At 52.6% G+C, this 27,091-nt stretch overlaps 8 protein-coding genes across 8 annotated transcripts; 3 read left to right on the top strand and 5 right to left on the bottom strand.

The window, feature by feature from the left end:
- Positions 1-1,400: 1,400 nt before the first annotated feature.
- nop56 (Nucleolar protein 56) lies at positions 1,401-3,232 on the bottom strand (the record flags this gene model as incomplete). The annotated part of the gene is made up of 7 exons (XM_056218446.1): positions 1,401-1,805; positions 1,855-1,957; positions 2,007-2,476; positions 2,527-2,574; positions 2,625-2,939; positions 2,989-3,051; positions 3,098-3,232. The coding sequence occupies 7 exons, from the start codon at positions 3,230-3,232 to the stop codon at positions 1,401-1,403; spliced, it is 1,539 nt and encodes a 512-aa protein (XP_056067711.1).
- Positions 3,233-3,583: 351 nt separating this feature from the next.
- On the top strand, positions 3,584-5,700 carry CCT6 (T-complex protein 1 subunit zeta; the record flags this gene model as incomplete). Its single annotated transcript, XM_056218445.1, has 11 exons — positions 3,584-3,625; positions 3,672-3,725; positions 3,776-3,816; positions 3,866-3,887; positions 3,938-3,979; positions 4,030-4,050; positions 4,109-4,282; positions 4,332-5,027; positions 5,073-5,376; positions 5,427-5,617; positions 5,668-5,700. 11 exons carry the CDS (start codon positions 3,584-3,586, stop codon positions 5,698-5,700), a joined length of 1,620 nt encoding a protein of 539 aa, XP_056067710.1.
- Positions 5,701-6,353: 653 nt separating this feature from the next.
- N0V89_009695 (uncharacterized protein) lies at positions 6,354-9,317 on the top strand (the record flags this gene model as incomplete). Its single annotated transcript, XM_056218444.1, has 3 exons — positions 6,354-7,351; positions 7,399-8,970; positions 9,023-9,317. 3 exons carry the CDS (start codon positions 6,354-6,356, stop codon positions 9,315-9,317), a joined length of 2,865 nt encoding a protein of 954 aa, XP_056067709.1.
- Positions 9,318-10,212: 895 nt separating this feature from the next.
- Positions 10,213-11,629, bottom strand: INT6 (eukaryotic translation initiation factor 3 subunit E; the record flags this gene model as incomplete). Its single annotated transcript, XM_056218443.1, has 3 exons — positions 10,213-10,426; positions 10,476-11,071; positions 11,126-11,629. 3 exons carry the CDS (start codon positions 11,627-11,629, stop codon positions 10,213-10,215), a joined length of 1,314 nt encoding a protein of 437 aa, XP_056067708.1.
- Positions 11,630-11,906: 277 nt separating this feature from the next.
- Positions 11,907-12,811, top strand: img2 (54S ribosomal protein img2, mitochondrial; the record flags this gene model as incomplete). The annotated part of the gene is made up of 2 exons (XM_056218442.1): positions 11,907-12,018; positions 12,069-12,811. 2 exons carry the CDS (start codon positions 11,907-11,909, stop codon positions 12,809-12,811), a joined length of 855 nt encoding a protein of 284 aa, XP_056067707.1.
- A 1,874-nt stretch (positions 12,812-14,685) lies between these two features.
- On the bottom strand, positions 14,686-16,662 carry N0V89_009692 (uncharacterized protein; the record flags this gene model as incomplete). The annotated part of the gene is made up of 4 exons (XM_056218441.1): positions 14,686-15,698; positions 15,751-15,834; positions 15,888-16,497; positions 16,555-16,662. 4 exons carry the CDS (start codon positions 16,660-16,662, stop codon positions 14,686-14,688), a joined length of 1,815 nt encoding a protein of 604 aa, XP_056067706.1.
- Positions 16,663-18,216: 1,554 nt separating this feature from the next.
- On the bottom strand, positions 18,217-19,135 carry N0V89_009691 (uncharacterized protein; the record flags this gene model as incomplete). Its single annotated transcript, XM_056218440.1, has 3 exons — positions 18,217-18,482; positions 18,535-19,011; positions 19,072-19,135. The coding sequence occupies 3 exons, from the start codon at positions 19,133-19,135 to the stop codon at positions 18,217-18,219; spliced, it is 807 nt and encodes a 268-aa protein (XP_056067705.1).
- A 4,253-nt stretch (positions 19,136-23,388) lies between these two features.
- Positions 23,389-26,602, bottom strand: N0V89_009690 (uncharacterized protein; the record flags this gene model as incomplete). Its single annotated transcript, XM_056218439.1, has 4 exons — positions 23,389-24,433; positions 24,518-26,359; positions 26,422-26,476; positions 26,533-26,602. 4 exons carry the CDS (start codon positions 26,600-26,602, stop codon positions 23,389-23,391), a joined length of 3,012 nt encoding a protein of 1,003 aa, XP_056067704.1.
- Positions 26,603-27,091: the final 489 nt, after the last annotated feature.

Genomic DNA, 27,091 nt, shown 5'->3' with positions numbered 1-27,091 from the left:
AAGGCACCCAGAAGAGAAGACGTGCGGTGGTCGACAATCCACGCGCGCAGGCGGCTCGATTGGACTGGCAGCTGGGGACCCGCGGACTGGCTGGCAGACAGACTCAACGCCAACGCGGTTGTGCTGAGATAGACGACGGACGCTGGCGACAACACCAAAACCGAAGTGCAGGCCAGACGCCAGGCGGCCAGGGGCTCAAAGAGTGACTGGGGCACGCGGACGAAGACGATGCTGCTACACCCGCAATTAGTTCGATGGCGGCACCTGTGGACGGCCCTGGATCGATGGATTGACGGCAAGAACGTGCAAAGAAAAAGGTGGAAGAGGGAGCGCCGTCGACGTGTCGAGGGGGCTTCACGTATAAAGGGCAGCGCAGCAGACTGGGAGACGTTGGGCGGGCCAGTCAAAAGCACGGGCAACGGTTACGAGAATATGGAGCGAGCATACGCCAGAAGGGAGCGACCTTCTCGTAGGCAGGAGACAAGCAATGCCGGGAGCGAGCCTGGAAGAGACTTGCCGCTCGTTTCGCAGGCCCTGGGACGAGAGACGCTGGCACTCCGAGAGTACACAGTCGACGATTGCTCCATGAAGCTGGCGTTGCTTCCGCGTGCCACGGTAGGGCACACGTCTCGGAGAATGAAGCAGATGGCTTTGAGAAACCGACATCACGTTGAGATTGCTCTCCAGCCACTGCCGCTGCCACGCATGCAGCTCAGACAGCCGAGAAAGGCGTCACAAGCGCCTGATCTCGATGCCACCCGCCCATGTGCATCCTTGCTGATTCAGACGGACTCGGCGCCGTCTCGCTTCGAGCATCATGGTTTGATTGAGCACAGGGCGGCGGCAATTGTGTTTACACCTGGCCATCTGCTCTTTAGCCAGACCAGACCTGGTGTTGCATGGCCCGAGTATCGCGTATGCGCTTGATTGGCCACTGCGCTACCGGCTAACTGTTTCAGTCCAACGACAACGTGAACATCGTGAGGCAACCAACTTGAAACGATACTTGCGGAAGAAGGAATACCATCCCTACTCTTGTTTTTTTTGAAGCAACCCATCCAATCCCTGTGCCAGCGGTGTCTGCCCTACAATCAATGGCATCACCTCGTGCACTCACAGTAAACGGCAACGAAATTCGAACAGATGACCGTTAACTATCGGGCGTGCCAAAACGACTTGTCCCAGTACACATGATATATTTTGAGTCCAGAAGCGATCAACAACCTCTCACTGCATACACAGCTCGAGTGAAACGTTTCACTGCGGTGCATGATCGATGCAAAGCCAAAGCTCCCCAACAAACGCCTAGCTGCACAAAATCCGTCGTACATAACCGGAACGCCAACTGAAGGTATCATGCCGTCGAAGAGAGTGGAAGCATAGCTCGTGCATTACCAAGTCTACGCTTTGCTCTTCTTCTTCTTCTTCTTGCCTTCGCCATCCTCATCGGCATGTTTCCTTTTCTTGTCCTTCTTGGACTTCTTCTCAGATACCTCCTCCTCGGCATGCTTTGCCTTCTTCTCCTTCTTCTTCTCGCGGATCGCTTGCTCAGTGGCCTTTCCAGTGACGCCGTCAGCCATCACAACGTCCTCTGCAGCATGCGCAGTGGGATCTTCGGTGTCGATGTCAGCCAGAACAGAGTCCATAGCTGCCTGCATGACGGCAGAGTTCTTCGCGGGAGTGGCACCAGAGGCGTAGAATTCTATCCGTTCTTCGACCTGGCGTTTCAACGCCTCTCCGAATTTGGCTGTCGGAGTGTCTGAGAAGTTATCTATGCGACTTGCGATGGACACTTTATTGGCAAGCTGTTGATGTCAGTGAGACTTCTAAGCACGAATTTTCCTTGTCACGTACAAAGCGTGAAATCCTGCCCTTCGACTTTGCGCCAGTCTTTCCAATGAAGGAAGAGTGATAGATCAGACCGTACTTGGGCGTGTTTCCCTTCGTCTTTAGTGCACTATGATAAAGTCAGTAAGAGTCTCGACCATGGTCGACGCGAAGCGTACCGGAAGAGTGCCTTTTCAGCACCAAGGATCTGTACGGTTGAGGCAGGGTATTTCGATAGATTGGTCAGGGAACCAGCCTTCGAGATTAACCTAGCCGCAACGGTATCACCGATGAGCGCGGCTGTGTTGGGCGCTACCGAGTTAAGTTTGTCAGAGAGATAGCTTGCCAGCTGTTTCCTGTAGGCGCTCAGGGCATCTGTGCGCTTAGCAAAGGACATGACCATCTCGAGGTCCGAGGACGAGATCTCCCTGCCCATACTCGTCCTGGCGGCCTTGATGATTGCCTGAGAGACCGATTCATCATCACCCACCACAGCAGCAAGATCGTGAAGCTTCTCCTCTGATAGCCCACTCTTGTCGCCGATAAAGAGGACTGCGCTTGCGTAATGATCGTTGGTCAGAATTTTGCTAAGCTCCGGGAAGTGCCAGCCGTAGTTCTCCCTGAGCCTCATGGTGAAAGTATTCAAGTCCTAACTATGTCAATTTGAGGTGCTCTAAACAGCCCGATCTATTGACGCACCTTATCGACTTGGTCCAAGGTTGCGATTGCCTGGATAATACTTTGATCCTAGGTTTACAAGTCAGGCCTATCCTTGAAAAGCTCGATGTACGACTCACATTCTTCGCAACTGAAAACTTAACCTTGGCGCGGGAGTATGCGTGCCCGAGACCCAGAACAGACCGCTCAAGATCTCCGGGCTGGAGCTGCTTGACTAATTTGTCGCCATGTTGCCGCAAACCTCTCAACAGGTCGCCCACAGGAGGGCTCGACTCAGATGTCTCGCATTTGATATTCGCAAAGACAGCCTTGATACTGCCAGCTAAATTTTTGTCCCATACGCCTAACTTTATTGCCTTCTTCTTAGACGATGTGGGAAGATTGGACTCGAGTGTTGATCGTAAGAAGTCAGAACACAAGCCCTCGCTCACGTCCTGGAGTATCTAGTCAGTGCGGGTCAAATACCCACGACGTCTTGCTTACGTTAATCTCTTGCAAAGCTTGTTGGGTTCCTGTGAACGGCGTCAAACCGATAATTTCAACCGTCTGTCAATGTCAGATATGGACGGTGCACAGCTATAGGTAATTCTACCTTTCCAAATCTGGCAAGGTCCTGAACAGCTTCTTGAACTTCCTTCAACCGATTGCCAATGGTGTCAGGTTGGTTCACAACCTTGAAGATTGCATACCCGAGAGCGGACTCGTGTAACAAAAAGTCCACCGACATGTTTGCGTAGTTAACGTCGAGTTCCCGTGGTGCGCAGGCGGGCGGCAGGTCTTGCAAAGCCGCTGTTGAGTGTGTGAAAACAAGCAGAGTTGTACTGGCAGTCGATCGGCGTTCTTTGCAGCTGCTGTCGAGGGCCGTCGAGGTGTGCGCGCGGACGACCGTTCTTCGCAATGGGAAGCGCAAAGTGGAGAGCTAGCTAGAACTTTTTCTCTTCGGCGTTGGAACAACGTAACGCCGACAAGCGCGAACTTTCTATCAACGCGACATACGCGAGGACGACCAGGCTCCCGGCAAAACGACACACCACGTCCTTGCCTTCTTTCCACCACCACCGAAGGACTTGCCGTAACAATGTCGGCTGCACAGCTTCTCAATCCGAAGGCCGAGTCGAGGGTCAGTTGCGCTTGCTGAGCTCTCCGATTGAGCTAACTTTGTCCAGCGGCGCGGGGAAGCTCTCCAAGTGAACATCTCGGCCGGTGAGGGCCTGCAAAAGGTGATTAATTCAGTTTTGCTTGTTATTTCACCATGCTGACTGTAGAGAAGGTCTTAGCATCCAACCTTGGACCCCGCGGTACTCTGAAGATGTAAGTTAACCCCAACGAAAGCATAGAACTGCAAGCTAACGTTGATCAGGCTTGTCGATGGTGCAGGTGCCGTATGTCAAAACGCTACAGACCGCCATACGTAAAATTGACCAGCTTGCAGATCAAGCTCACGAAAGATGGCAGCGTTTTGCTCAAGGAAATGGTGTGTTACAGACAGAAGCGAATTCCATTACGTCGCTGACACCAGTATAGCAAATTCAAAACCCCACAGCTGTACGTAATCCGAACGAGAGCGACGATCTCACGGTCTCAGATACTCATCAGCCCTCAGGTCATGATCGCGCGAGCAGCAACCGCACAGGACGAAATCACAGGTGACGGGACCACGTCGGTCGTTCTGTTGGTTGGTGAACTGTTGAAGCAGGCGGATCGATATATTGCAGAGGGCCTTCATCCGCGGGTGATCACGGATGGTTACGAAATAGCGAAGACGGAAGCACTCAAGGTTTGTGGAGCAATGACATATGGCTTGGATAGATATTGACGTTGACCAGTTCCTGGACGAATTCAAGCTGAACAAGGAGGTTGACCGAGAGCTACTTCTTTCGGTTGCTCGAACGTCATTAGCCACAAAGCTGGACAGCACCCTCGCCGAACAATTGACCCCGGATATCGTCGATGCCGTTCTCGCCATCTACCAAGCGCCGGCGAAGCCAGACCTGCACATGGTTGAGATCATGACGATGCAGCACAGGACTGCCGCTGACACACAGCTCATTCGCGGCCTGGCGCTAGATCACGGCGCAAGACATCCAGACATGCCCAAGCGTGTTGAGAATGCTCACATTCTGACACTCAACGTCAGCCTGGAGTATGAGAAGTCTGAAATCAACTCTGGGTTCTACTACTCCAGCGCAGAGCAGAGGGAGAAGCTCGTTGAGAGTGAGCGGCGGTTCGTAGACGAGAAGCTCAGGAAGATCGTGGAACTCAAGAAAGAGGTTTGCGGGAACGACCCTAAGAAGGGCTTCGTGATAATAAACCAAAAGGGCATAGATCCGCTCAGTCTAGATGTGTTGGTCAAGAACGGCATCTTCGCGCTCCGGAGAGCCAAGAGGCGGAACATGGAGCGTCTGCAGCTTGTCTGTGGAGGTATTGCCCAGAACAGTGTCGACGACCTAACCCCAGATGTGCTTGGTTGGGCAGGCTCCGTGTACGAGCACCAACTAGGCGAGGAGAAGTATACTTTCGTTGTAAGTAATTCTAGCCTGACAAATGACCTATCTGACACTGCGTAGGAAGACGTGAAAGAGCCCAAGTCGGTCACATTGCTTATCAAAGGACCAAATTCGCATACAATCACTCAGATCAAAGACGCAGTTCGAGATGGACTGAGGAGCGTATACAACATGATCGTGGACAAGAGCGTCGTTCCGGGAGGAGGAGCCTTCCAGGTTGCTTGCGCATCACATCTATTGAGCGAAAGTTTCAGGAAGACGGTCAAAGGAAAAGCCAAGTGGGGGGTCGCTGCATTCGCCGATGCATTGCTTGTCATTCCCAAGACTCTGGCAGCCAATTCGGGTCATGACATCCAAGATTCACGTACGGACACGATGCGTATATAACCTCACGCGTGAGCTGACGATATACAGTGGCTGCATTGCAGGATGAACATGCCGACGGCAACGTTGTCGGTTTGAATCTCGCCACCGGAGAGGCTATGGATCCCATGCAAGAGGGCGTTTATGATTCATTCCGAGTTCTCCGCAACGCCATCGCATCAAGTACCGGCATCGCGTCCAATTTGCTTTTGTGCGACGAGATGCTCAAAGCACGACAAATGGTAAGTCGATCACTGCCCATTAAATCGCACTTGCTCACTTTGCAATTTAGGGACGGCAAACGGGGCCAGGCGGGGAGGAGTAATGAAGTCACGAAGTCTATGCGGCAAGTAACTATACCACGACTATGACTGTATAATTGGGAACTACGGCTAGATGCGGGCTTTTTACTCGAAGTTTGAGGTAGACCTCGTGACTGGTCGTCAATATAGCTGCGAGCATGGGTATTCCCCACAGAATTTAAGCTTCATGTGGATCATCCACATTCGGTAGGACCCTGAGCAACCATGCATAACGATAAGAACGAGTCGTTTGCGAATGTGTCTGTAAATTACGACTAAAACTCATCGAGGTAGGGCTCGATCGGCAATGCGAGGTGTTGTTCGACATTCCATGCCGCATTCCGACCTGTCTGAGCGTGTGAAAGCGGGGTGGATGTGCGACGAGGGGTTCGTTTGAGCTGAGCACCAAGCATTTGCTAGACTACATTTGGCATTCGAGATTCCGAGCCAAGCCCGTGGAAGTTGTCCACCTGCATAATGTAATAACTCCTCCTGTTAGTTCTCGGTGTCCTTTTGAACTGCTTGCTCCGTCGTGACTGGTCTTCTCCTTTTCCCTTTTCTGCGCGCTTCTCCAATGGCAGCGACGACGTAGCACCTTCACTCGCAGACCGCTCAGTCTCCCAGCGGCTCTCTCCACGTACTCACCCGACACGGTCGACCGGACTGTGCGCCCACCATGTTCCGTCTCCGCAGATACCGCGTCTTTCTCGCTTTTACTGTCATCGTGGTCCTTGCGCTATACAGATTCGGGAGCTCGAATCCATCGTGGAGGGATCGGGCTGCGAGCTTTGCACAGGGTCAGGGTCAGCGCGAGGTTGAAGAGCCGCAGGTGAAGTGGGAGCCCAAACCGCAGGTTGCGAAAGAGACGAAACAGTTTGACGTCGAGGTGCCTGCTGCGAAGAACCCTCAGATCAAGCAAACTCCTCCGCCAATTGCGCCGGTAGAGCGACCTGTCGAGCAGACGTCTACAACGGCGCAGAGCAAGAAGTCAATACCTGTGGGCGTCGGACATGTGGGGGCTGGCAACGCTGTGCGTCCAGAAGCGACACCTACGCCGCGTGCGGATGGAGGCGTAGTACACGCCGTGGTAGGCGACGCCCTATCTTCCGTCGAGGAAGTTATCCATTGGACCAAAACGAAGGAACAGTATCCTATACCGACGGAATCGCTCATCGCGCTGCCCACCGCGAAGGCAAAGCCTATACCCAAGATACAAGCCGATTTCAAGAAAGAGACGGCTGCGGAGAAGGTCGACCGTGAAACAAAGTTAGAGACGATCAAGGATGTATTCAAACGCTCATGGTCCGGGTACAAGGAGTTCGCATGGCTGCATGATGAGGTCATGCCGGTGACCGGGTCGAAGAAGGATCCTTTTGCCGGTTGGGGTGCGACGCTCGTAGATGCTCTCGATACGCTGTGGATTATGGGACTGAAGGAGGACTTTGAAGAGGCTGTTCAGGCTGTGGAGAAGATTGATTTCACAACGACTTCTCGTGCAGATATCCCCCTCTTCGAAACCACGATTCGCTATCTTGGAGGATTCCTTGCGGCGTACGACATCGCCGGAAAGAAGCACGAAATTCTGCTCACGAAGGCAAAAGAGCTGGCTGAGATCCTAATTGCTGCCTTCGATACACCGAACAGGATGCCACAGACGTACTATTACTGGCGACCGTAAGTAACATCATTCCATGGAAAATTGCAGATTTGACGAAATACAGGGATTTCGATTCAAACTCTCATCCTGCGAGCAATCGTGTTGTCCTTGCTGAGATCGGCTCCCTAGCCATGGAATTCACTTATCTTGGGCAACTTACTGGCGACGATCGATTCTACGATGCGATTGCTCGCATTACAGACAATCTGGAAGGATACCAAAACCACACGAGGCTCCCTGGTATGTGGCCGACGTACTTCGATGCCTCGGGATGCGTGAAGCACGACTATAACATAGACGTCAGCAAGCCTCTTCAGAGACCGATTTCTGCAGGAGATCCAGGATGGGAGGAAGCACTTAAAAATGGCGCGTATGTGAAGGCTGACCCTAGCCGGCCTCTAGTTATGGCCGCTGAAGACGGTTCAGCATCTACGAGTGGAGAGGGATTCTCGCCTGATGGGAAGAAGTACATACCATTGGAGAAACCGGAGCCTCTCAAAGTTGTACCCAACGGACCGAATCCGACATGGAAGCCGCCACCTGAGGAGTCATTTGTTTGGCCTGGGCCTGATGGCACCAAGGCTGCTCCCAAAAGGCGTCAGCTTGCCGCTGCGGGTTTCCCATCCGATCCTGAAGTACCCTTCACTAAGCCTACCTGTGACAATCCTGGGTTTGGGCCATCATCCGACGGAGGAAGAGAAGAGTACACTCTCGGCGGGATGTCGGATTCTACGTACGAGTACCTCCCGAAGCAATATCTACTCCTTGGGGGTCAAGTCGAAAAGTATCGTACCATGTACGAAGTATCCGCAGAAGTCATAAAGAAGCATCTCCTGTTCCGCCCCATGCTGCCTAACAACGACGATATCCTCTTCTCTGGAAAGCGGTGGGTTTCAGCGCAAGAGCCAGGCGAGCCTTTCCCCAATGAACTGGAGCCCGAATACGCACATTTGACCTGCTTTGCGGGTGGCATGTTTGGCATCAGCGCAAAGATCTTCAACAGGCCCAAGGATCTCGAAATTGCCGCCAAACTGGCAGAGGGCTGCGTTTGGTCGTACAATATGACCGCAACAGGTATAATGCCGGAAGCCTTCGAGAGTGTGGCTTGCGAGAGTCGAAAGGATTGCCCATGGAACCAGACACTTTACTACGATATCCTTGATCCTAACTCCGAGAACAGGCTTAAGCAGTACGAGGAAGCCATGACGAACTATGAAGTCAGACTTAAGAGTGCAAGTTTGTGGTATGACGAGCAAATGCAGGCGTATATGGAATCTGCCACTCCTACGCCTACTCCTATCCAGACTGGTGTCGCTGCATCTGCAACCGCCGCTGCTGAAGGCGTACAGGACAAACGACAACTACCGGATTTTGAATCTGCTGCACCAGCACCCACGCAGAACAGGGGCCTACATGTAGGCAGCGGTTCCGTAGACGTCGAAGCGCCTCCCACAGAAGTCAAGCCCGGAGTCGAAATGCTAGAAGAGCCTCTACCCAGCAAAGTCATGCCCACCTTTCCGGCCATCTACTCGCCCCAGGTCCCCCTCAACCACGAAGATTTTGTCAAGACCCGCTTAGAAGAGGAACGTCTCCCGCTTGGTGTAACTAGGGTGAAAGCCCGGGAGTACATTCTCCGGTAAATCATTCCCCTCTCGTCCAGCTCTCGGCTCCGCTAACAACCCCTACAGCCCTGAAGCCATCGAATCTGTCTGGTACATGTACCGCATCACAGGCGACAACTATTGGCGCGAAGCCGGCTGGCGCATGTTTGAAGCCATCAACGAGAACACCAAGACGGCGCACGGCAACTCGGCAATCGACGATGTCACCAAGACGTCACCCAACCTCAATGATTCGATGGAGAGCTTCTGGCTTGCGGAGACGCTGAAGTATTTTTACTTGCTGTATAGCGAGCCCGGGGTTGTGAGTTTGGATGAGTGGGTTTTTAATACGGAGGCGCATCCGTTTAGGCGGCCGACGTAGATCATTGTGAGCGTATTGAATTATAGATTGAGTGTGTAAATATTGTGCAGCATTCGAAGCTGTCTTTTTCTGGTCTGTACGTGGTTTGGCGCATGGTTGTCCATTGGGGTGTCAAGAGATACCGCTTCGACTGGGTTTGGAGTCTGGTGTTCTTTGGTATTGAAAGTTAGGGTGTGAGGGCTTGACTGTTAGCGATGGTGCACACGAGGCAAGCGGTAGCATCATAACGGAGTTTGTCTTTATTCTGAAATGGTCGTCATAAGTGGCTGATCGTCTGCATCAGTGAGTGCCCGGGCGAAAACGCTGCGCAAGTTGTGACAGCGCTACGCAGCAATTGAAGGAGACAATGTCTGAGTTGAACAGAAACGCAAATTCTTATGGAGTGATTATCACAAACTTTCGCATCGCTGCAAATAGCCTTCGATTACAACAGGCGAGAGGAAGGATGGTCGACGTTTACAGGAACAGCTTCCTGTGTTGTCCAGTGGCACACAGTCCAAGGAAGTATAGGTCAAAGAATAGATTCCACATGCCGACTAAATCATGTATCAGGCGTTGTAGATTACTCGGTCATTTGCTTCAGAAGTATTCCGGTCGCCACCCTTCAATCGGGCTTCTCATTTCAGTGCGGCGAGTAATTTCTCCTTTCATTGCTACCAAGTATGACTGCATCATCTTGTATTCCAAGTGCACCTCCGATCCGGAAAATAGTAATCGTGCCAAATCAAGCATGTTTCATGCTAGCAGTTCTGTGACGCCAGTGACCCATGCATAGTCGTCGTACGTGACCACGTTCGTACCATCATCACATGACCCGATCTCTTCCCCTCATCCCCACAAGCATTCCTTTTTCTGCGAATCACTCTCTACTGGAAACCCAGGAAAGTTACTGAGCTCATTTCGCGACCGCCGCGCTCAAAACTTGGGTCCTAAAGAAGCCGCCCTTCGTCCGCTCGATGACTTGCTGGTAGACTGATTGCGGCGGGTGATTCATGACGACTGTGCCGGCTTGATAATCGATCTTTGCGTCTACTCGTGTGTCCCGGATGAGGTTAACAATCCACTTCTCACCCTCGTCTTGCGAAAGGCCGAGACGGGTGGAGAGGTCCCTAAGTCGTGTTAGGCAGCTGCTTCAGATTAGGCGCTTGAGAGACTTACTTGATATCGATTCTCTGGTGAATCTTGCAGTAGCTCTCAGAGATGAGATGCCTGGCGGCATCGACGAAAGGACCAGCAGACTGCAGCAAGAAGAAGTCGTTCTCTAAAATCTGTTCCGACTCGCTGAGCTTCTTTTGTGCCTCCTCGAAGTCAAAGTCAATGTATAGCGCCTTGATGAAGTCCGTGACAGGGTCGCTGTACTCGTAACCCTCTTGTCGCACTATCCGTATCAGATCCTTCAACTGCTTCTGGTACGCGCCCTGGTTGCGACCAGCGTTACGCGCGGTGATGACGGAGGTAGCGAGATATCGTAGGATCCAGGGGCAGTTTGTCTGGATGGTGTTTATGTAGGCGGGTTGGAAGAAAGTCTCGGTGATCTTTTCGCGGGCCTGCTCGTCATTGAAGAGCGGAAAGAGCGACCAGTGAATCAGCCAAGTGCGCTGCTGCAGCTGGGCGAGCGGGTTGGACATAAGACGGCCGTCAATGAGCTCCTTGATCTTCTCAATTTCCGCGATAGCAGATTCCCACTCAGTGGAGAGGATCTCACAAGCAAGCTTTCCCCAGGTGGCTTCACGCTCTTTGTCGTTGTCGGTAGTCTAGTCGCACATTAGTACAGGCGCAACCCAAACGGAATGAGACTCAGAGCGCACCAGGATACGGTAACGCGTCAGCAGGTCGGCGGCATCGCCGTACAGCCCGCAGCCGTACTTGAACTGTGCCTCCTCATAGAGCTGCTCCACCATCTGCACAGTCACGCCATGCTCCTTCTCCAAAAAGGCCAAGTTCTGCTGCTTGTCGCTTCGCAGGCTGCCAAGCACAGTCTCGTCGGTCAAAAGCTCCATGAGCTTGCTCGTAGACTCCTCGAGCTGTGCAAGTCGCTGCTTCTCCTGCTCCTGCTTCTGTAAGTATTCCTGGGGGATCTGGTCGAGGTTGTTGATGTTTTGTGCGAGTTGGCCGACGTAGCCGGTCATGTAGGTGGGCTTGAGGAGCTCGAAGAGGACCTTCTGCTTCTCGATGGGCTGCTCCTCATCTTCGGCGGGCGGGGGAAAGTTGAGCAGCGGGTAGAGCAGGTGACGGTCGAAGTGCGGCATCATCTGCGGCAAGAGGCTGTACTTGTCGGCGACGGACTCGCTGTTGGTCGCTGCTGACGCCATGGTGGGCAATTCTTCGCGGAGAGGTGTCGCAGGGACTGTGTGCGAAGAGGCGCGATTTTGGGTGTGCAAGCGGGTTGTGGGCAGTGCGGGCGGAATTTCCACGTCGTAGTGGGGGAAGGAACAAAATCAAATGTGGAAGCGACGACCCCTACCGCGCTAAAACTTTGGTGTTGACGGTCGCATGAACTCCATCGCAGACCTTGCATCATTCGGATCAACGCGCCTGCCCATTCCTTTCCTTATTTTTTGTTATATTCTCGACATTGCCAGTGCCATAATGCCACGAATACAGCCTCTGCTACCGCTCTTGAGGCCATTGGCTGCGCCCAGGCGAGCAGCCTGCGAACAGCTCTTCCGCTTCTCGAGTGCGACCAGACTGCGCGCGGATCGTACGTGTTGATGCCATCTGAAAGGGCTCGAGAGCTAATGGGTACCCAAGAACCGGCAAGAAGTGGCGCTGCGTCTGCCGTCAAGCCGCCGCCGAAAGCACCGCAGACGTCCCCTGAAGCTCCTCCAGCAAACGCCAGAGAAGCCTCGCGCGCCGCAGACCTCGCAGCAGCAGAGGCTGCAACTGACGCAGATAACCCGAACGGCCCCGCTCCGAAGCCCGCTCTCCCTTCAAATCGATCCATACCATCGTCACCGGCCAAAACCCAAGCCGCAGATGACGTCGAGCCATCGTCTACACCCGCCGAAGCCTCAGATGCGACAACCGACCTCAACACCGTACAGGCGAAACCGTTCAAAGGTGGAAAGCAGGACCGCAAGACCAAGTCCGTAGATGATGTGCAGCCACCAGTTGGCGACGCACTGGATGTAGCTACCAATCTAAAGACTGTCAAGCCTAAGACCTTCAAAGCACCTTCGAAAGCGGCAAAGACTTCAAGAGCAAACTCTGGTGCGGCTCAGAAGATTACGCTAGAACTTCCACCAAAGTACCACGTCGCGCGCTCGTCTTCGAGAAATCTACCCATCTACACGGACTACAAGCGAGGTGGCAATTTACATCTGACCACGGTGCGCAAGATCACTGGAGATTCATCGGCGCTGAGGGATGAGCTGAGGGTGTTTTTGAACAAAAAGTACGAAGATGTCAAGATTAACAGCCTGACGCAGCACGTCATTGTGAAGGGTCACCACGTACCGCAGATTACCGAGTTCCTGAAGGCCAGGGGTATGTAAAATTGTATTGTAGTTCGAGGGTACACACATGTAGTAGTATATGTAAGATACATGGTGGCTTGGGACGAGCGAATAAGATCCATTCAGACGTCTACCGAGACTCTCTGCTGATTGTTTACTTCTTCCAAATATCACTTCTGTCTTCTTCCGCCTGTCGTTTTGCGATGATGCACCCGATCAGCCACGTTACTGCATGCAATAGCTTCTCAACGTCACGAGCGCAAGAAAAGCCCTTGCTGTGCGACAAATCAACCTCGAGATCATTGTACGTGCGCATGTAGAAGATCATCAGGAGTAAAGGTACAATTCAAATGTTCTGTAACCCCGGAAAGAAGCTACCAATGCGCCTTCCTGCAAGTGACCATTCGCTAGCACCAGCCCTACCACGTGTGACGTGTCAAGACCATCTCCGTGCCTTGTCTCAATGGCTCTACCCTTAAGTCTGCGGGAACCAGGGCCCAAACCCTCTAAGGCACAAAGCACAATCCAAAAACTTTCTTACGTCAGTCCCTCTTCGACTGACACAGAAGATACGAGAGATGGATCTTACCTTTGGATAGGATCTACAAGCATTGGGTGGGACACCCATGCATGAGATATCGCATCCAGCGTTTGAGCCAATGTCACCTTGATAGACTTCGACATCGTCACGGGCCTTGGGTGCGTCTGCCGCGACCTTGCCCTCAGTCGAACGGCAGAAATTGCAAGAGTGGCATGAGAATTCGGTGTTTCCGATGCTGCATATCTCCTCAGCGCAACTCGCAGGGCTGAATTTGCACTGGGCAAAGCTGTCGGCGCACTCGGTCCGGCAGAACTTCGTCTCGGATTGACGTGTCTCGCCCATTGGGTTCGTGCTCGAGGTGCGGCAGAAAGGGCAGCGATCACAGAACGGTTGGGTCTTGGTGCAGACTTGTTCGAAGCAAGTCGAGTGGGTGAATTTGCACTGGGTGAAGTCATCGGCACATGCGGTTGGGCACAGCTCCGACTCCAAGACTCGAGGAAGAACGGTCATCGCGGAGCTGAAGGCTACGCACCACAAAATGAGGCTGAGACTGGGGACCTTCATTCTCTCGGTGTGACTTGATTGAGTTGGTGTTCGGAATGATTGAGTCGGTGTTCGGCGGTCGAGTGAGGGTAGAGAGGCAAAATTAAGGAGCAGAAGGAAAAGTGCTGGCACCAGAATTTATAGTCTTGGAGTGCAAATGCAGGTGCAGCGGAGTCTGAGCACCTACCTTACGGGTCACGCTTAGAGCCAGCAAAATCTCAATTGAAGATGAACCAACCCCTTGGAGGTAAACTGTGGTTACTGACCCAAACACAATATAGAAGTCTTGTAATTAGCAGCCCCTCGGCCGCCATTATCTGTCCACTGCAAAGACTCTCGCAGTTTGCCCATCGCCGCTATTCAAACTGATACGATAGGACTATATAGTGCAAGACACAGGTCAATTACAGCGGCGACGACCATCAAAACGTACCAACATTTGAAGTCACTGCCCACAGTTCTCAGGGTATATCCTTTCGAAGCTAAACAACACTCGACTCAATTCGTGCAATAACTTCCAAAGGCGATACGACATCTTCCATCTTCTTGATCAATTTCTTTGCCACGCTGGCTGCCTTGCAAGCCCTCGGAACTTTTGTATCACAGACAGATTGGGACAACATATTTTAGATACAACTTCAAGTGGCACGTGAAACGTTTCTTGAACCAAGCACTCTTTCTTTCTATTGACGAACATTTGCGTCCCCACCCTTCCACCGCTTCCCATGCTGAAGTCTCGTTCAACTTTGACAAGCCGATTAGGCCATATCATCATACGACAAGGTGACACAACACAGCGCTGATTCGATCTTATATATAACTCCACCATTTAGGCCTTGGCAGAACCGTTGTTAGCCATGACGTACTCGCTCATCATCTTGGTGATGGGCGCGTTGCCACCCCAAGCTTGCGAATCAACCATGCGATTGACCTCGCGCATGGTGATGAAGACCTGGCCCTTGGCGGGGTTGGTGTCCTCGGGTGCATCCTGGCGCTTCATCTTGGGCTCAGCGGATGCAGTGCCGTTGGCGGCCTCGGGCTTGGGAGCCTCACCGGCGGGAGCAGCAGAAGGTTGGGCTCCTTCGGCGGGCTGGGGCGCAGCGGGTGCGGCACTGCCCTGAGGAGCGGCAGGGGGGACAGCACCTGATTGAGCACCGGCGGTCTGCATCGTGAGGATGTACTCTCCGTCAACTTGGGAGACGGGGAAGGCAACGCGCATGTTTACAGTGTCGAGGACGAGGTTGGCCTGCACGGGGGTGAAGGTAGGCGCAAGTAAAAGCTGGGTAGCAACAGGGTTGTTTCCATTAGTGGGAGTGCCCTGCTGTTGACCAGTGCCCCCAGTGCCCTGCTGAGTCTGCTGTCCCGTGCCAGTTTGTTGTCCAGTGCCGGTCTGTTGTCCAGTGCCCTGCTGAGTCTGTCCAGACTGACCTTGCTGGGTCTGGTTGGTAGTACCGGTCGTGCCAGTCTGTTGTCCGGTGCCAGTCTGTTGACCAGTGCCAGTTTGTTGACCGGTGCCAGTCTGTTGACCAGTGCCAGTTTGTTGACCAGTGCCAGTCTGTTGACCAGTGCCAGTTTGTTGACCAGTGCCAGTTTGTTGACCAGTGCCAGTTTGTTGACCAGTGCCAGTCTGACCCTGCGTAGTACCAGTCTGGCGACGAGTGAGCGCGGCCCTGAAGGCCTCACGGCCGCGTTTCTGAGGGGCTGCGCCAGCTCCAGTCCCAAGGTTGGTGGTAGCACCACCAGGGTTGCCGAGCACGCTGCGCTGGGCAACACCGAGTTGGATCTGGCCGCCGGGCTGAATGCCAGCAGCTTGCATCATGGTCTGGATTCGCTGAGCGTTGACTATGGATATGTCAGTTTGAAGTTGATTGGTAGATGTGATGAGATGACTCACGGGGCATCTGGATGACAGTGACCTGCTGGTTGAGGTTGGGCTGGACACCGGCAAGGTTGGTGGTAACGGAGTAACGGTAGTCGTCTACCCGAAATAGTTAGCATCAGCTCGCAGCTCGGAACGTGGGATATACTCACTGACAGATGCTTGGCCCTGGAGAGCAGCCAACATGCTTGAGTCGATGCCCTTCTTGACATCGACGTTCATCGTCATAGGTTGGGTGGCCTTGACAGACATGCGAAAACCGTCCTGGAACTCGTTCTCCTGCAGTCCAGTTCCTGTGATGGTGACCTGGGAGGCTTGGTCACTGCCAAAGGTGGTGAGCTGGGTCTCAGTGCCCTGCGTCTGACGCCCCAACATCATGTACTCGCCATCAATGTTCAAGCGCTTGACCATGCGTACAGTCATGTCGGTGTTGTTAATGCTCCTCACCGTCTCTTGGATCATCCAGGTTTGCCTATCAGGCGAAAGCATCGCTACATATGTGTTGTCGGGATTGATCTGCGCCTGCTGGAGCGTCTGCGCGGACATGGCCATCTCGATTTGTCCACCGACAAGGTCCGAAGCACCGTTTGTGCTGATGACCATGGAAGTCTGCTGGAGAGCCACGAACGGGTTACCGGTGGAGCCCGTGACCTGGTTGGCGGAGATGGAAGGCGTTTGTTGATTAACAATTAGTTGTTGCTGCTTCTGCGAGAACGTCTCCACCTTCGATCCATCCTGGAACTGGAAAGAATTAAGCGTCATCTGAGGTTGTTAGTATCATGTTCAGGGCCAACAGTTTGGTGGATAGAGGTCACTCACGTCGCCATTGATATTAAGTACTTGGTTAAACTGTGCCTGTTGCTGCGCCAGCGCCGGCGAGCAGCTGAGCAGAAGGAAGAGGAGAGAAGAGACAGTACCAGACGTCATATTGGAAGTAGGAAAACCACCTGGGTTTGTGTAAATAATTAATACAAGAAAGAAAGGTTTAAGTTCTAATTACGAAAATTAGGAAGGAACGGCGAGCTGCAGATCAGGCTGGCTGAGCAGTAACGCTGATATACTATGCCAGCAGTTTAAATATGAGGGAACAATGCTAGACGTACAGCCACCGGCGTGGATTACTTCCGCCGAATGGTGTCCCAGAGTCATGTTCTATGCGGGAGAGGCGAACTCCTGGATCCGGTCGGGCCAGGCATCGATTCCTAAAGTTCTGTCAGAAGCCTAGTCGCATCGCTAGCCTTCCGTGGCAAATACGCGATAGTAGTTGCGAACTTGGATTTTTCTCTTGTCGGTTGCTGCCAGTCCGACTTGGCAAGGTATCCAATGTGCATGGTGTCTGTTTCATGCGGACTGGACTGTTTGGTTTGACACTTCTGAGGCGCAAAGCTTAGCCGTAGATCCATCACGAGACGATCTTAGAACTAGTGAAACTCCCCGTGCACATCGTGAGTGGTCCATACCCCCATGTGAGGGGGCAATAGTCTCGATCTCAAGGTTTCGACAGTAAGAAGCATTGTGAAGCATATGGCGACAATTTCTAGCTTCGGCGGTGTCACTGGTTAAGCTTCGTCGGATTGATCCATGCCGTTAATCAAGAAGACAAATGGAAGACGCGCTTCCACTACGGAATGAGTCTGGTCCCCAATTGTGTGTGTGATGTGTACGAACGGTCTCCTTTCCTAGAAATGCGTTCACTCGCGATTGTGTCTTTAGATGCGAGTGTGGTAGCTCGCAACTCGATAACTCTCAAGAGATGAGGTGATTCTACGCTTGAGCAGATCTATAGTTTGGTGGTCAAACGCAAACGTCTGGGAGATGTTTCGCAAACATCGACCGAGGAACACCACTGCGACAGTGCGTCAAGCTAGGCCTGGGACGGCTAGCGCAGCTCCCAAAAAAAGCAACATCAGACCCATGTCACAGCTCCTCCACATCAACAATTCAGTGTTTGTCAGTAGACGCTCCGTAAGATCTTCACAAGAATACACTAAGGGGTTTCGTATCCAGAGTAAACGGTCGCGTCGTGCTTGGCTCTTCCACAATCGATTGAGCAAGGCAGTACCCGCAACTCGGAGGACGTGTGAAAGCAGTCTTTTTGTAACACGACTTAGTTTTTGGACGAACGTGTGCTTACGTTTGCCTTTCCACGCGTCCATGCACAGTTCACCCTTGGCGAGAATCTCGAGTTTGCTAGCTTATGGCCGGCATTCGTTACATGAAATAATATGCGTTTGCATATTGCAGCCAGAAAATAGGCTTTACTCCCTCCCTGCGATCGAAAATGCCATGGGTCACGCAGTAGGTTACAGGCTCTAGTGCGCACAGTCATGGTTAGATTTCCACCAATTTCAAGACAGTAAGATGGTGATAGTAGACCTTTCGATGAGATTCCTTTATCTGGTACTTAAACGCCAGATCATGCCGAAGACGCATAATTACATGATTAAAATAGAAAATGCGCCACAGTCATACCACAAAATATTACATGCAAGCAGCACCGTCAATACCGATGATCTTGCCGTTCACCCAGTCACCATCTTGGGATGCCAGGAAGCAGACAACGCGAGCGATGTCGAGGGGCTGGCCAACACGGCCGCACGGTGACCAGGTAGCAGCGTACTCGTCGACCTGGTCGTCGCTGAGCTGGTCACCTCCAGGGATGTACTCGCGGCACACAGCGTGGTACATGTCTGTCTTGATACCGCCGGGAGCGACGCAGTTGACAGTGATCTTCTTCTCACCAGCATCTGTGCAGCTGTTAGTAATGGCTCTCGAAGGTGTGAGTTTCGGCAAACATACCAATAGCCATGCACCTGGTGAAGGTCTCGATAGCACCCTTGGAACCGGAGTAGACGGCGTGCTTGGGCACACCCTTGGCTTGACCAGTGATGGATCCCATAAGGATGATCCTGCCACCAACAGACATCCTCTTGTACGCCTCCTTGGCTACAAAGAACTGTCCACGGGTGTTAATCTGCATGACACGGTCGTACTCCGCCTCTTCGACATCCTTGAAGTGGCCGAAAGAGACAACACCGGAGTTCGAGCAGCAGATATCGAGCTTGCCAAACTGCTTGATGACCTCATCCATGAGGTATTGGGTCTCCTTGACGTTGGCAACATTGGCCTTTATGGCAATGGCCTTAGCGCCAGTCTTCATCGCTTCGATCTGCTTGACGACATCCTCGGCGGCTTCCTTTGCATTGGCGTAGTTGACAGCGACACTGGCACCACGGCGGGCAAGCTCAAGAGCCATCTCCTTGCCAATGCCACGGCCTATCAAAATGTCAGTTTGCCAGAACCTCTCACATACAGACATGGCGAGAACAAACTTACCAGAGCCAGTAACGACGGCAACCTTACCCTCAAGGCTCCAGCTGGGGATCTGCGTGTTGGCCATTGTGATATGTGAGGTGGAGGTGGAGGACTGGACAGTGGGTATTTGTAAGTGGGCGTTTGCTGGCGGGGTAGCTGTTGAGCGAAGATGTGATGGTTGATGGGATGATGATTGAAACTGATCCAGAAAGGGTTCAGATAAATACTATGTTCAGCTTCGGTACCGCAGCGGATAGCTGGGTTCAAACAATAGCTTGTCCGACTGCTTTCTCCTGTCTTCGCCCCATACGGCCACAGAGTCCTCCACACAAACTTTCCATTGACATTCTCCGTGACGGCACCAGGTCGGGACAAGCTGCCCTTCCGAGCATGCTAAGCCCTGAACGAGCACTCTCGCGCGCGCTCCCGATTCGGAATGCTTAGCACCCGTAGGAGAGCCAGAGCCGCCTGTGTCAGGCATCGACTCGTATCAGGCATTGGAGGGAAATTTCGGACATGTGCGGGGCCGAAGACCCTTGAGGCGTCCATGTTGAGTAGAGGGCGTAGTCAGCGAATGCATTTTCGCAATGACCAGCCATCTCAATGACAACAGCGATGATCGAGATAACTCGTCTTTGCGTTCGCGCGTTGACGTGAGGTTGTCGCTCGAATGACGGAACTCTCGATGGTGTAGCGCTAGTCCAACGCGAGCTAGCGAACCTGTGTGAATGCAATCGGATGTAATGGCATGTTCCGTTTGCGTGTCTATCGTGTGGCAGACAGCACGATGTGAGGACCGCGTCTTGTCATGCATCGCGCTCCTGATCGGTCCTCAGCCCGAGTCTCGTCATTGGCTGCACGACCTCGTTCCTGCTTTTTCTTCATCGCTCCAACACGCTGCACACCTCAAGGCGTAATGGCTCCCCGTATTGATGCTCATCAGCGCAATTCCGAACAACACAAACGGCCGGCTGCCTGAGTGCTCGGCGAAAGGAGGTGTTGCGGTCGTATCCGGGCGCCTTCGGCTCCGCACTTCCACCCTCCATCGCATCGGAGATGGCACGTGCGCCCAGACCTCAACTCCATTCCAGCATCGCGTTCAGATTGAAAGAGGTGGTGAAGAGCGCAGCGTGCTGTGCTTCGTGAGCGTAATTACCTTTAGAGAGTAATGATCGTTTGCATAGCACATTGCTTGTTTTCACTTATCTGTATCGACGCGATAACATGTTGTGCGACCGAATGCCAAACAGGGAGATTGGTATCGTCGTTGCTTGCAACTCGAAGTAAGAATGGTATCTTCCCAACTAAAGACGAAATAGTCTTCATATAGATCTTTCTGTGCGTATTGCGTTTTGATCGGCGGTAGCCTAGCCCAACCGCGGCGTCCAAGGCACGAATGCACCTACCCGGAATCAATTCACCGCTCACTGGAAGGTAGTCGCTTTTCAAGAAGAAGGTCATAGATTAATCTCCAAGTTTGGGGTCATATAGCGGGCTTCTGCCCTCCGTGCGGCGGCAGTGTTGAAAGGGAGACCTGGTGTGTTCCTCTGGGCCATCTACCTAGGGGAACCTAGCAACTGGGATATCGGTCAATCCCGAACGAAGGCTTGTAAATTGAGGAATCATGAACTGGTAGGAGTTCATGGTGGTGTTATGCGCTGCTCTTGAGCAAGTAGAGCGCTTCTTTTGATCGCTTCAATGAAGTCTCAGTCGGGCCAAACGGCATCTTCACAAGCCAGAGCATCTTTTGTTCAGTTCGTAGGATCAGGAGACCGATAAGAATTGAGACACTGTGTGTCAGTAGCTGTTCATTGCGAGCTAGCACGTCACTGATTGGCATGCGCGCTCACGCCTCTATGACCGTTACCTTTTGTACATGCCGGTTCTTCCATTCCTCGTATCGATTGACGCCAACATTATGCCTTTAGACCAAGTTCTGCTTAGTTACTGTAGATTTAACCCACTAATAGTGGTTTTGAGGCCCGCTTCTCCCCTCATTGTCCGTAGCCTTAGGCTATACCTTGGGTCTGTGACTTTTGGTTGGAGCCGAATCACGGTGTTTCATAACAACAAGCTCTCTCACATAGCAACCGTATGGTGTCTGGTTCGTTGAGTGTATTAGTATTCGAGGAATCAAAGAAGCTAGTGAGTCTGAGAGGGATTTGCTGTAAGTGCGTGTCACTACCAAAAGAAAGAACCCGAATCTCGTTTCGAATTACTGCAAAGTAACAAGGAGTTGAACCCGGTGCGAAATCATTCGTAGCTATCATACTTGGTCACACTGTACGCACGTCCACAACATAACAGCAAAGTTGCTGTTGTTCCCCGACGCCTAGCCTAGCCCACATACCCCAGACAAGCTACACCCCTAACGCACTATGATGTACGAATTTCATTTCTTTTGTTCCAATCGTACCCCTCAATTCCCGAATACAGTGCCCTTCAAATAACGGTCTATGCACCACCGGCGTCACCAACCGCCGACTCACCGTCGTCTAACCAGCTTTATGCTGATCTACGTCAAAGCTTGTGATTGAGTTAAGCTTCGTGTGCGAGATTCCCGGCCGGGATCTCAGTCTCCATAGGGATCTTGCTTGTAGTGAGGGTAGCTCTTACGCATACTCGGTGCCTGCGTGATCTTCAGTGATACAGTGGCCGGTCTGTAACTTTCGGCGCAAAGGCAACAGCATGTAGCCTCACAATAGTGTCTTCTCTGAACCACAAACCTAAGATCTTCCCGCGGAAGATCGAAGATCACATTCCAGACTCTCGCTCTGGTTGTACAGTGGAGATAGTTGTGTCGTAGAGATCAGATCAACCTGGTGCTTGGCCCACACACCGACGCATTCTTTTGTCTAGCTCTCACATATCGTATAATTGTACATACGCGAGTATTCTAGACAATAATAACCCCATAATCTCTCTTTGGCCTGCTTCTGCAGGCAAACATAATGTTACGGAGAATGATATTGCCGTCTGACCAGAATCGATGCATTGACTGTTAATCTGTGAGAGTCGCACAGCGTCATGTAGTACTGACCACACGGTGACCATTTTTATTGCCTACCGGATAAGCTTCGTACACTCATCAAATACTTGTGTTTGACTTGATAACCGGAAATCGGTGGGTAGACACAAAAGTCTAGATACGCGCCATCTTACCATCCCACCCGCTCTCTCGCCTTCATTTTCCTCTCGAGCATACCTGCATGACCGGGCCGCCGCCCCTACTCCGTCCCCTCTAAGCGCCGGGACGGACAATTGCCAAAACCACAACGGCCTGCACACGTGCGACAAAGTTGGAACAGGCATCTCCATAACGGCTCTTTGGGTCCGGAGTACGCGCTTCCGAGTACCTAGCTACGTCAGGTGCATCCCTACCTACCTAAGTATCCTTAGTCTAGGCATGTGGAGCAAGGTTAAATGGGTCACCTGCCCATACCACGACCATTATTCTGCGACACCGTCGGCGATCCCTTGAACAATCTCCAATGTCTGAATTGTATTTACTCGACCAGCCTGGGTTAGCAGCCTCACCGCCATATACTACTTTCGATCGACCTTGCCTACATCACCGCCTAGGACCAACCACGCCGCCATCGCCACCCATCGATATACGACTTGACTGGCTACCCGCCGCCATGACACACCATCTACCCGACCCGCAGGCAGACATCGGACCCCACCATCAGCCGTAAACGCTTGTGAGACCGTTTTATCTGCCATCTATACCCACGCTATAACATCTGAAACGCAAGCGCACATTCAATTACCGAAGGACGGAAACATGCAAGAGGATTGGGCTCATACTCGTTCTTTAGAAGGAGCTTAGGAAGAGTTGTACATGGAAAGGCAAGGGCAAGACCGTGATGATCAGGACGGTGCTTTCGGGCGTTAATACGATGGGAACTGGGGTGTAATGCTTGGGAGAGAAAGAAGCGGGATGGGATGGATGACTGTTGGCATGGGAACAACAAAGGAGTAACGCTGCCTCGTAGAGGTCAAATGTTATACGTTGGAAAGCAGAGGTAAGAGAAGACCGAGAGAAAAGTTGGAGGCGGAACGGAAGTTTGCAGAAAATACGTTGATGCTATTAACGTGTTGGGACTATACATTACCGAAGGGCCGTTCCATCAGGGCGCCGAGTTATGAGGCGGCCTACCCTCCGAAGCCATTTATATATGGCATCAACAATAAACGCGAACCGCTCGCTGAACGCCAATCAAACTCCGGTCGACCCAAGGTCAAATGCTGCCCAAAGATCCAAGAGCACTTCCGGATCGAGTGTGTGAACGCAAAATCTATCAAGAAAGCGAGAAAGATGAGCCCCCACTTAGTCTAGCCCCTGGCTAACTTTTCGAGTTTCCCGCGTATACCATCGGAGAATCTCGTCGCAACACCCTCATCGATGACATCAACGCAGTGCGAAAGCACTCTGAAGCCATTGTCGATGCCGACCGGCGTGCCGTCTCGCTTACTGAGTGTAGGAATACCCTCTCTTCGCGTGACGTACCGGACAATGACAGGGTCATTCGCCTGCAGACGATCGACCGGCACCGAGGTGCCTGGTGGGGTGTATTGGCCCTGCTGGTTTGGACTCGTCGACTCATTATGAGTCAAAGCGTCTGTCCAGAGCACCAGCCCAGCGCGATAGATTGCACCAGGCCACCATGGAGGTCGAATGCCCTTGGACATCTCCCGAATGATGCGCATTATCTGTCCGGAGTGGAAGATAGCTTCGTGCACATCCGAGATGCACTTTTTGTGAATCCAGAGCATCTGCTGATATGTATCAACGCCTTCCCTTCGAGCAAGTTTCTCGATCTCTGGGAAGTTAGTAACAGCATTCATGCTGACGAGATGGAACATGACAAGATTGGCCTGCATCATAGGACACATGGGGTTCATCGCCATGTAGCGCTCTGCCAGCTCGAACCATCTCTGCAACAGCGACTGCACCTCTTCGAGCCGCACACGAGTAGACGCGGCCGTCACAGCTCTTGAGCGCTGTCTTGAAGCCATGCTGTCGGAGAAGCAACTTAGTAATTGACAGTATTGGCACACCAGAGTCTGCAAAGGATGTAGCAGTAGACGAAGGTGCAGCGGAGTAAGCTGGATGTCTTGTGCAACAATCTCATCATCAAGAAAATGGCGGAATAAGTCCCTGAGACTTAGTGGCCGAGCACCAGAGCCCACGGACGAGTAGCCGTTCGAGAATTCGTGCACCTTGCTGAACATTTCAGACCATTCTGAAGCGTCCGCTGTCTGCCAAAGCCCGTCGGCATCTGGCATAGGTGCACCAAATTCCGTGACGGAGAACAAAGGAGCCGTATCATGGAACAACGATAGGTCCTGATCCACCATCACCCACGAGTAGATGAGCCTAGATGACAGGTTAGTAAGCCAAGTCACGTGGTCAGGTCTGCACCTGCGTGGGGATCCGAGGCTTGCGGGATCTTGCACTTACCGACTTCGACCTTCCTGCTGAATCCAGTCTTGCCACAGAGCATCCGTCCTGTTTCCATTCTGATGAGGTGTCGAGAGTCGCTGAGGTTCGAGAATGCCCGAGTGCCGCAGCATTGCGAAGTACATCCCGCGCTGACCCATGGCAATGTCCATCTGCCACTTGTCCCCGCTCCACGCCGCCTGTACTGTGAAGAGAAGAGCCGCACGCAGTACGATTGGATCGCCGGCCATGATGATGTTCTTCTCAACAAGGTCGAACAGGGAAATGCGGCACGCCTCGGTGATACCGCCGGTCAACCACCGCGCCTCCATCGACGGAATGTTGATTCCGCCCTGTGCGATCATCATCAATATCAGAAGACTCGATGCTTTGTCGTTGTAGTTCTGCATGAGTTCATTCGCATCCAGCATTCCACGCGAAGTGGTTGGATAGAAGCGCTCGAAGGAGTTGGCATAAGAACGAAGAAACAGATCCAGAACAGGAGCAGGTGGCAAGAGAACAAAGTTTGACGCCGTTGATCCCGGCGAGTCACTACTAGAACTGGACATACCGTCTTTGTGGATGTCAAGGGCCTTGTGCAAAAAACTCTGTGTAATGGCAAGCAGCTTGTCTCGCGTGGATTCGTAGATCTTCGCAACGCCCACTCGTCCGCTTTGCTGGAAGTCGGTTTCGTCCCAAGAGGGCCGCCAGTTGCTCCATCCCTCGTGGTTCTTGAGGCTTTGCTCAAGACGCTCGAGATTCAGTCTCGCAGTACGAGGACAGGAGCTTGATGGAATGGAGGGGGTGCAGCGAAATACAGACCATCCATCGTGGGCCGCAATGATGGCTCCAAGGTCGGGAACGCCAGCGTCGACGATGGAATTCTGTCTGTTCGACGGGTAGAACATGGAGGCGGAGCTACCAATTTGCAAGTCGGAGAAAGACTCGTCCATTCTCGGTGTCTGAATAGGCGTTTGGACCGGCCCGAAAGTCTGGGAAGGTGACATCTCGGGAATCATGCCCAGGATGCCATCAGTCGGAGGACCCATAGTCATGTCCATGTTCATTGACATTATCAGTGACGGGTCGATCCTCATGGGGTCGAAATCCTGACCCATTGACATTGTATTCCAAGGATCCATGAAAAACCGTGGACTGGGCTCATCCGAGTGGTTCTGTACAGTCCCAACGAAGTCCTCGTAACCTGACATTGGTGTTTGCGAGATGAACCCATTGACTGGGGTGGGCAGCGGAGACAAGACCGAAGGCATCGTCGAAGGGAGACCATTGGGCGGTGACTGCTCGAAGAACGGTGGTGTGGTCGTCGCGATGGGTATATGCAGTGGCTTTTCCTCTGGAGGGGGATTTTGCAACTGTTGCACAGGCTGGGAGATGGATGGATTCCGCGAGTGTGCAACTGACGCAGGCTGTGGTGACTGGCGCGGCTGCGTCTGTCCATTCGACACTTGTTGTGGCGACTGTCCTCGCGGATGCACTGCCTGTGCTTGCGCTTGCGTCGACGTTTGACCGTCTCGCACCGGAGAGTCGCCACCAGAATTGTCTTGGGATTCGTTGTTACTTGCCGATTCGCTTGATCCACTAGTGGCAGCCTCGCCCGTCGCTATGATCCTGTTCACATTCTTAGATGCTCGCCGTGTAGGACGCAAGGTGCACTTGAGATTCCGCTGTGCACATCGGCTGCACGGGAACTTCTTGTCGCACTTTGTCTTTGTCTTCGCGCAATTACTGCATGCAATGGGTGTGCGGCCTGCCGACTTGGGAATGATGCCAGCGTTCGGAGGGAGGCCTTCTTGATTGTTCGTGTCGCGACCGTGGACTGTGTAATGTCTCTGAAGGAGATCCCTGGTGTTCAATCAGTACTCGTGTCGGTCGGTCTTGGCAAAAGCACTCCCCTGAGTACTTACCGGCGGGCAAAGCTCATGTGACAAGTAAAGCACTTGAACGGTTTGACATTGGTATCTAGAAGAGATGGTCAGTCCATTGGGCCAGTTCAACATGTCCAGAGCAAGACTTACGGGTAAGAATGTGTCTTTCGAGGTGTTCGTCTCGGGTGAAGGACTGCCCACAATAGGTGCAGAAAACCATGCTGAAGAGTCGATGCTGTAACGACTTTTGGCGAAGAGCGAAGGTTGATTTTACAGTCGAAGAAGGGATGAGAATACGCAAAACGAAGGTGTTGTGGTGGTGATGAGTGTTAGCGTTGAGAGCGTACCACAGACATGAAAGTGTAGATGACGAAGTTATGGTACTGCAAATGGCGGGAACGAGGACAGACGGGCGTTGAGCGGTTCGACTCGGGGCTGCGGTGTATAAGGCTTGGTGCTCTGGCTGGAATAGTCGCTGTCCTGGGTGGGTAAGGCGCGGTTGGGGTGAGCAGCGGATAAGTGGGAGCTAAACGACAATAGCAACCTCAGACTAGGGTCTGAATTTGGAAGTTTCAAGAGGGTGGTTAGCGGTGAGTCTTTGTCAGGTAGGCTGTGGGCCTGGCTGGCGGCCGTGCTGAGGATAGAGAATGGAAGGCAGAAGCAGAGGGAAAGGGACAAGACGGGCAGGCAACGTGAGGGCATATCAGAC

The sequence above is a fragment of the Didymosphaeria variabile genome (assembly GCF_027946475.1).
Source record: "Didymosphaeria variabile strain IMI 356815 chromosome Unknown scaffold_7, whole genome shotgun sequence".
Lineage (NCBI taxonomy): Eukaryota > Fungi > Ascomycota > Dothideomycetes > Pleosporales > Didymosphaeriaceae > Didymosphaeria > Didymosphaeria variabile.
This window is presented reverse-complemented; position numbering and strand designations above follow the sequence as displayed.